The sequence below is a fragment of the Dromiciops gliroides genome, chromosome 4 (assembly GCF_019393635.1).
Source record: "Dromiciops gliroides isolate mDroGli1 chromosome 4, mDroGli1.pri, whole genome shotgun sequence".
Classification (NCBI taxonomy): domain Eukaryota; kingdom Metazoa; phylum Chordata; class Mammalia; order Microbiotheria; family Microbiotheriidae; genus Dromiciops; species Dromiciops gliroides.
Genome location: NC_057864.1, coordinates 44,782,303 through 44,791,764, shown reverse-complemented (window position 1 = coordinate 44,791,764; position 9,462 = coordinate 44,782,303). Strand labels below are relative to the sequence as shown.

Sequence of the window (9,462 nt, the reverse complement as noted above, 5' to 3'; positions counted from 1 at the left end):
AGGGAGGGAAGGGAAGGGAAACTATGAAAGAAATCCTTGGATCTCATGGGGAGAGAGGTATGTCACAAAGCATGTGGCTTTGAGATACCAATCTCCTCAAGTAGGAGACTGGCAGGTACTTTTATAGAGGACTGATTGGGGGGGGGGCGGTGTGTGTGACCATTTGACTGGAAAGTTCCTTTAGTGAGGGAGGACCATCCCCCACTGGTGGTAGCTGGGGGAATTGGGTGAGGGGAGGCTACACATCTATCTCTCAAGCCATCTCTCTCTTCTGGACCCAAAGGCAGCAGCCACACCCAAATTTATCTCCCCAAGGGTAAGGGAGACCAGAATGAAGGGTGGAGGTCCCAAAGCTAGCTCAGTCAGTCGGAACTGGTTCTGCTTATCTTTTAAGGCCTATCTGTCCTCTGGTTTAGTTTCTCAAGAAGATTCCTTGATGTGCCCCATGACACAACTAACAAGCAAATGAACATAAATAGGGTACTAACGGGTTATGGATGGGCAGAGAACTGGAAGATAAAGGCACATTCCCTACCTTTAAGAAGTTTATAGTCTAATTAAAAGAATGCCCTATTTGGGAAACAGCAAGTAGAAGATTTTGTTTGGAATATGGAATGTGTCAGAGAAGTCAGAGATGGATTATGAAGACTTACTTAGAAGGCAGAGACAACTCCATTTCGTTTGAATCCTCAGTGCCGGTGATGGCTCAGTACCGGAAATGGCTCTTGATTTTTTGGGGGGGTGGGATTGAGGGATAGAATTTGGACTAGATGGCCTGAGATCCCAGGACCATATATTTATAGTTGAAAGCGGACCTTAAAGATATCCAGAGTCATGGTATAGATTCTAGACCACTACTTTTATTATAAAGGAGAAAACTAAGACCCCAGGGAGGCTGTGACTTGCCCAGAAAAGCCTGCCTCTCTCCCATCTCAGCCTGTACCCCTCCCCTCTTTCCTTCTCCCTCCCTGTCCCTTAACCCTTTTCCCCTCCTCCCCTCTCCCTTTTTCTCCTTCCCTCCCTCCCTTCTGTCTCCTTCATCCCTTTCCCCATCTCCCCCTCCCTCTACTCTTTTCTCCCCACTTTAAATCCTCCCCCTCTTCTTCTTCTTCCCCTTCTCTCCATTCTCCTCTCCCTCTTCTCTTTCCCCTCTCCTCCCTCCCACCCCCTTCTTTTCTCTATTCTAACCCCGTCCCCTCTCTCCATTCTTCTCTTTCCTTTCCCCTCTTCCTTCTCCCCAATTTTCCATTCTCCTCTCGACTCTTTTCCCTTCCTCCCCCACCGTTTTTCTCTGCCTCCCTCTCTTTCTTTCCCCCTCCTTCTTCCTTTCCCTTTCTCCTCTCTCTACTTCCTCCTAACTCCCTCTCTTCCCCTGCACCTATCCCTTTCTCTCCTCCTTCCTCATTTTGCCACCTCTTCCTTTTCTCCCTCTCTTCTCTCCCTCCACTCCCTGTTTTTTTCCTCTTATTTCTCTCCTCACTCCCCTCCCCTTCCCCTCCTTCTTCTTCTTCGCCTCCTCCCCCTCCCCTCCCCCTCTGTGCCTCCTCCTCTTTCTCTTCCCTAAGCTTCAGGGCCGAGGTCGGTGACCCGGAAGTGCACGTGCAGCTGGAGCCGGAAGCGGAAGTACACGCGGGCGCATCCACACACCGGAGGCCCAAGCATGGCTCGCAGCGGAGACGCCGGCGGCGGAGGCGAGGACCGACGGGGCGCGAAGCGAAAAGCTCCGGCCGAGGCCCCTCGGGAGGCCCCCGAGGATGGAGCAACAGGGAGCGGGGCGCCGGAGCAGCCCCAGCCGCGGCCCGCGGCCTTCCCGCCGGGCTTCAGCATCTCGGAGATCAAGAACAAGCAGCGGCGCCACTTCATGTTCGTGCGCTGGAAGCAGCAGCAGCGAAAGGTGCCCGAGGCCGGGGCGGGCGGAGGGGGAGGGGCGGGTAGGCCTGAGACCCCCGGACTCCTGCCGGCTTCCCTGTGATCCACCCCAGTCCGAAGGCCCCCGACTGACCCAGAGGCCCTTTGGGGTCGGCCGCCCCCGGGCCTCCCTCCCTCTTTCCACGTTCACCGACCATTTCTTTCACGAGCTCTTCCAGAAGTTTCCCAGCCAGCCCTCCAAGCCCGGTTTCCACGCCCCGGGCTGGCGGGCTCCGTCCTTTTCCCTAGGAACCGGGGTGGCTTCTCCCCTTCCCCGCGGTCTCTCTGGGGACGGGTGTTGTCCGTCCGGGCCGGGGGGGCTCCGCTTCGCCTGGGGCTGCGGGACGCTTCCTGGCGGCCTCCGGGCGCCTCGGGATCCGCTCCCACCGCGCAGAGGCCGGGGGCAGATGCCTCCTCTGTAAAAGGGAGGACATGACGACATCTGTTTTATTTGCCCCACAGTGCTTTGTGTAGAGCAGATGAGGCAGAAGGTGGGACTGATTGTGTTACTCCCTTGTTCCATAAACTCTAGGGGTCCATTGCCTGCTGACTGCTGGGGTCTAGTAGGAACCCCTTTGTTTGGTGTTCAAAGCCTTTCCTAACCTAGACACAGCTATTTTTTCCCAGCCATATCATATATATTGCCTTTCGTGGAAACTATGTTTCAGTCAGACTGGCTTTCTTGCTGTTGTTCATACAGGATACTCCGTTATAATCCATGGATAGCCCCTGTTCACACAGGATACTGTACCTCTGCATTGGCTGTCTCCTAGGCCTGGAATTCTCTCCCTTTTTACCTTTACCTCTTAGAATCCCAGGTTTTGTTTGTGCTCGTATGTGTAAGTGTTTTCCATGGCTAAATTGTAAGTTTCATGAGGGCAAAGAACTGTTTTACTTTTCTTGATTCTGAATTTTAGCAAACAAGTTAAAATGAGCATTTCCACAAGCAGGAGAGGAGAGAATTGTACGTGAAGTTGAATATTATGTAAGATTTGCTTTTCTTATATATGTATGTTATTTTTCTTGACTAGATAATAAGTTCTTTAAGGGCAGAGACCCATTCATTTTCACGGTTTCCATGTACATTGGAGAATAGCAGAATATTGTACATGGAACTGAGAGTCTCTGTTATTATATATAGAGGTAACTTATTTTTAAGTCTTTAATACATATAACAAGTAACTTTTCAAAGCTGTCCTGTTTGTGATTTCTTCTGGCCTTTCTGTTCTCTTTTTTGATGGTGGTGGTATACCCTAGTCCCAGTCCTCTGATGAAAACAAAAACAAAAACAAAACCACCCTTGGAACCAAAGTGCATAGTTAAGCAAAACAAATTCCCACATTGGCCATGACTGTTTTACTTTCTTATTCATATTCCAAGTACCTATTTCAGTTATCTCCATGCATATGACTACCAGTTCTGTATATTGAGACCACTTCTCTTTCAACAGATGCCTCTTGGGTATTTCCAACTGGATGTCTGGGTGGTATCTGGAAATCACAACATTGAAATAGAACTCATCTTTCCCTCTAACCCTGGTTTTTCTCCAAAATGCCATTTCTGTATAAAGTAGCACCATCCTGCTAGTCTCCTGGTTTTGTAATCTCAAACATTAAGCATCTACTGTGGGTCAGGCCCAGTGCTACACTCTGGAGATACAAAGAAAGGCAAAGAGTCTTTAGCCACAGCATACAACCTTGTGGTCTGATGCAGAAGACAACATGCAGACACTTATGCGAAAGAAGATATGTATGGGATAAACTGGAGATCATCTCACCTGGGCACATTGGGAAAGGCTCATTGTAACAGGTTGGATTTGGGCTGAAAGATGAAGAGAGCGTCAGGCATGGGGATGATAACCAGTGAACAAGCTCTGAGTTGGGAGTGGAGGCCTGTGTCGTCGGATTGTGGAGTATGTGGAGGACAGTAAGGTATAAGAAGATTGGAAAGGTAGGAAGGGCTTTAGATCGTGACAGACTTTAAAAGCCTAATGGGCTTTTGTATTTGATCCTGGAGGAATGAGGGCACCACTGGAATTTATTGAATAGGAGAACGATGTGGTTAGAAGTATGCTATAGGAACATCAGTTTGACAGCCGAGTGGAAAGACTGGAGACAATTGGGGGAGGCTATTGCAGTAGTCTAGGCCTGAAGTAACTTAGAAGTTACCCTCCACTCTTCCCTCTCCCTTATACTTCATGTGCAAGCAGTTGGCAAGTCTTGGCTTTTCCACATCCATGGCATCTCAACCCTTTTATTCATTTACATGGTTACCACCCATGTATAGTCCCTTCTCTCTCCTGGACTTCTGCAACAGTCTCCTAATTGGGCACCCAGCTTTCAGTCTCTCCTTTCAGGTCTTGTCACTCCAGGTCAGAAAAGTTTACTGGCTTCCTGTTGCCACTAAGATCCTTCACAATTTCCAGGTTTATATTTGTTCTCCATCCACAGTGTCTTTTCATTGCTCTCAGAGGCAGCTGGGTGGCCCAGTGGATAGATTGCTGACTCCTTCAGTCCAGAAGACAAGAGTTCAAATTTGGCCTTAGACACTAGCTCTGTGACCCTGAAGATAAAATATGTAAAAGCACTTAGCACAGCGCCTGGCACATAGTAGGTACCGTATAAATGCTTCTTTCCTTCTCCTACGTGTATTACCCTCCATCTTTATCCCTTGAGATAGATCCCTGGCTTCCTTTAAGGCTCGGTTCCTGGTATCACCTACAGAAGACTTTCTTGATCTCCTTCTCTTTTCCTTTTTGAAATAATGCTGTGTATGCTTGTGCATTTTGCATGTTAGATTTCACCAGCAGAAAGAAATAATAGGTGACAGCCATATATCGCCTGAAAGTTTACAAAGTGCTTCCTACACATTCTCATGTGAGCTTTACCACAGCTCTTTTGGGGAACCATTATCCCTGTTTGAAGATGAGGAAACTGAGGCTCAGGTTGTGAACCTCATACTTAGAGAATCCCAATTTTAGAACCAGGAAGGACCTGGGGAGGCCATCAAAGCAGCTGAAATAAAAGCACCTGACAAGTGTTTAGGAGATAGTCTGTACCACCACTTCTGAAACAATGCATTCCACTGTTAGATAGTCTGACTGTTAGGTCAGATATTCTTTCCATCAGGCCAAGCATCTTTCTAGACTAAAAATCCCCAAGTTCTTCAGCTGATTATTTTCGCATGGATTTGGGGTCCTTCACTCTTTTGCTGGGCTCTTGACTGTCTGGTTTATCAGTGCCTTCCCTAAAATCTGGTGTCCAGAACTAAATACACATGGCTTGACCAGAGTGGAGTATTCTACCAGGACCATCACTTTTTTTTTTTTTCCCTAGAAGCTATTCCTCTTTTAATAGAGCCCAGAAGTGCATTAGTGTTTTTGGTTGCCATATCACACTTTTGACTAACATTGAGCTTGCCAGCCATTAAAACCCTCAGATCTTTTTCAGACAAATTACTGTCTAACTATTCCTCTGCCATCTTGAGGTTTCTTCTTTTTTCTTTTTCTTTTTGAACCTGAAGTATAAGTCTTTGTATTTAAAATTCATCAGACTATAAGCTTCAGAGTGAGGATTTTTTCATTCATTGTACTTATATTATAGGCTCCCATCACAGTGCTTGGCAAATAGTAGACGCTTGTTAATTGACTGATCAATTGAACTCCTTATATTTCATCCTATTCAGTACCACTTTGCTAGCCTAGCAAGGTTTTTTTGGTTACTGATTTTCAACCACTGTTTGCTATCTCTTACAGCTGTGTTTCTTCTGCAGATTTGATAAGGATGCTATGAACCTTTATCCAGGTCATTAATTAAAAAGATTAAAATGGTACTGCTTCATACAGATCCCTGGAATGCTCTACTAGAGTGTTCTCCCTTTTTCTGACTCCAAATTCAGTTCTGTTCCCACTATTTCTTGGGCAGGTGACTAATTCATCAAGAGCATTAAGCATTATCTTATTATCCCCTTATTTCTTCTGTTCAGGATTGTACCTAATTCTTTATGACTCCATTTGGGGTTTTCTTGACAGATACTGAATTAGTTTTGTTTCCTTTTCCAACACATTTTATAGATGGGGAAACTGAAGCAGATAGGGTTAAGTGACTTGTCCAGGGTCACATAGCTAGTCTAAGGCCAGATTTGACCTCAGAAAGATGAGCCTTCCTGACTTAAGGCCCAGCACTCTATCCTCTTCACTACCCTATACCCTTACTGCCCCTTTAGTTCCCATTCTTGTCTGTTCTTAGCTCATTTTCTTTGGTAGAGAAAACAGTCTCATAGTAATAACATAGCAGCCTTCTTTCTATCATAAATTATAATCCTATCAGAAAGTAGCAGCCTTATCTCTTCTTTGCTCCTTTTCTTTCCCTCATATAGCTTTTTAAAAACCAAAACCCTTTTTGTTGGCCTAGCATTCTTCACCAGCCTCAGGTCATTCAGAAATTTAGCACTCCTGACACCGTTTTTATGGTACTCTGCCACAAATTTGTATTCATTCTTTATCACCTTTTGTCTGTCTTTTGTATATATATCTTTTTGTTTTGGTGAGGCAATTGGGGTTAAGTGACTTGCCCAGGGTCACACAGCTAGTAAGTGTCAAGTGTCTGAGGCTGGATTTGAATTCAGTTCCTCCTGACTCCAAGGCTGGTACTCTATCCATTGTACCACCTAGCTGCCCCTATATATCTTTTTAAAGTCTAAGTTGCTTGGTGAGTTCTCTGTATATCCATATCAGGTTCTACAGACAATTCCCATTTTTCTTCCTAATTGGAATTGTTTCCCTTTTAAGTTGTGAGAATTTTATTACTGAGAATTTCCCATCTCTCCTGAACTGATTTCCCTTGTCAAATTTTAGTTCATGAGGTAGTAACTAATCATCCTCTGCACCCTTTCACATCCATTTCCCCAGAAGCCAGGGGGGTGCCAAACTATGCCTTATCTTTTCTCTTCTCTATCACAAACTCTAAATGGTAATGGGCATTTCCTTACAAGGTGCCAACTATTTCCACCCTAGCAACCAGCTCTTCTCTGTTGGTCACAGTAGTCAACTTCATTTGCTTTTCATTCTTTTGAAGGTTGAAGTTATTAAGGTAAGTTGAGAGATTTTTAACCGCTCTGCTTTCAGCAAAGAACTATAGCTCCAGTAGATGTCTGGATGATTCAAGTCCCCATCATTACTATATCATGCCTTTGTATCAGGCTTATTATCATATTCCTTATCTGTTTGCTTTCTGTCCAGGCAGTATATAGTATATTTTGATGACAGATTAGCTTCTGTTTGTCACTCCATAGATCAGCCTGGATGCTCTCTCTACCATGTTTCCCCTCTTCCTTCCTTCCTTGATTTCCTCATAGGAGTATATGTTTTTAATATATAATACTGTCTTCTATTGCTTCTTCTCCCTTTTTACCTTATTCAAAGCAATAGCTATGAGGTCACAGATAGGGACTATGGGAAGCTGGATTCAAATGGGTCTTCTTATCCACCATTCCATGCTGTATGCTCCTTGAGGGTAGGGACTGGTTTTTCATTTTGTCTTTGTACCTTTCACATAGTAGGGGCTTAATGAACATTTTTGTATTGGATTGGAATGTGAAGGAATCATGCAAAAGTAGGCTAGAGCCAAATGTACCTTAAGTACAATTAAATGGCCTTAAGTACCAGACTGAGGAGTTTGTGTTTGCTTCTAGAGGCCACAGGGAGTCAGAGCTTCTTGAGAAGGAAGGAGTATGGCATCAATCAGCAAGTTATTAAATGCCTACTAGATGCCAGTTACTGTACTAAGTATTAGTAAAGAGAAGAGATATGAGACAAAATCTATGATTTAAGACCCATTCTTTTAACCTCTTCTAACGGCTTTGTAGAGAATGGATTGGAGAGGAGGAATTAGAAACAGGTCTAATCAGAGACATTAGTTGAGATACTAGGTGATTGTAACAGAAAAAGTACTAGATTTGAAGGCTCTGAAGACCTAGGTCCTGTCACTTACAACCTTTATGACCCTAGGCAAGCCACCACCTCTGAAATTCAGCTTCCTAAGATATAGAATGAGGAACTGGATTAGAATGCTAAAGCCTTTTCTTGCTCTAAATCTGTGATCCTATGCTAACCGTTAGGTAAGTGCTTGACACTGAAATGTGGACAGAATTTAAAGGAAACTGAACTGTTGCTTCTCTGATGTGCTCTCCTTCAGCAAAATCTGCCGAAGCTAGCTCTAGAAAGGTTAGCAATGAATTAAGAGGCACAGTACAATTCGTGACATTTAGAATTCCAAGCCTTCTCCGCAGAATTTTTATCTACTTTGACTTAAAGTGAAAGAAGGTAACTGCAGAAAATCTTATGACTCACCATTTCACCACCAGCAGACATTTATATAGGACTTCAGATCTGTAAATTGCTTTACATACATGATCTCATTTGCCCCTCACAACATCCCTGGGAAGTGTTTTTTATAGCAGTTATCCATAGGGCAAAACCATGGCTCTGAGAGGTCAAGTCATTTGCCCTTGTCACCCAGCTTGTAAGACTTGGAAGTGGGCTTCAAATGGTCTTAAGTCCAGAGCACTTTCTGTTGTACATGTCACCTTCCATAATGGAAAAGAGCACAAAAGCTCTGAATGTAAAGAAAAAAATAAAAACTCCTTGACTCATAGTAGGAAATTGATGAATGATTGGAGTTCCAGAATTTAAATAAAGGAAAGGTGGGTGTCGCTGAATCAAAGAAAGGAGATAATTGGTAAAGGATTACTGTTAAATTTTAATTGGATGAGTTGAACAATGCTTTGCCTTGTACTCGTGGTCATTATTTTGAGTTGTAACCTGTATTTTAAAAATAATGCTAAGAGACAATGCTAAGTTGACAGTGATGGCTTTAAATCATTTTCAGGGCTTTATTTAGATAATCTGATAACTTTTAGTGTACATGTCTTTGATATAATTTTTTATTCATTAATGGGTTTTGTTACTGTTATTTTTTTATCCTTTAGGAAAAATTGGCAGCTAAGAAAAAGCTTAAAAAAGAGAGAGAGGCACTTGGAGACAAGGTAAATATGGTCTTTTACTTTTTGTGATTTCTTTCATTCACTCAGGACAAATCAACAGACTGAATACACATGCTTATGAACACAATAGGAACTAAATAATTGTGACCACTGGGGAAGCTTCAAAAGTAATAGATGTGGTACCTCTTAAAAGTGTACAGTCTCAAAGAGGGGCAGGAATCCAAACAGGTAACTAACTACCTGATGGATCTAGTTACTAGAGCAGGTACAAAATCAAGTCTTATGTGATAGCCATGGGGAAAGGTCCCTTGGTGCAGGAGATGGCTTTTGATTTGGGCCTAAAAATATGGGTAGGAGTTCCAGGAATTGTCTGATGGCGTTTTTTGGAGGGTTTTTGGAGTGATGGTGCTGTAAATTCTGAGAGCTTACTGCCTTTCCTCTGCCATCTTGGCTCTGAGGTGTTAGCTCTAAAAACTAGTTTCCAGAATCTCCTGTTCTAAGAGGAGAGCACTTGCCAACAGACAGTGGGTCCAGACCAAGAGTGAATTCCAA

At 43.9% G+C, this 9,462-nt stretch overlaps 1 protein-coding gene across 1 annotated transcript in view; it reads left to right on the top strand.

The window, feature by feature from the left end:
• Positions 1–1,583: 1,583 nt before the first annotated feature.
• Positions 1,584–9,462, top strand: part of RPF1 (ribosome production factor 1 homolog) — a 26,722-nt gene continuing 18,843 nt past the window's right edge. The window contains exons 1-2 of the mRNA XM_044005005.1: positions 1,584–1,894; positions 8,896–8,952. Coding sequence (XP_043860940.1) covers positions 1,661–1,894; positions 8,896–8,952 — 291 coding nt within the window. The 5' untranslated portion in view covers positions 1,584–1,660. The remainder of the gene's footprint in view (positions 1,895–8,895; positions 8,953–9,462) is intronic.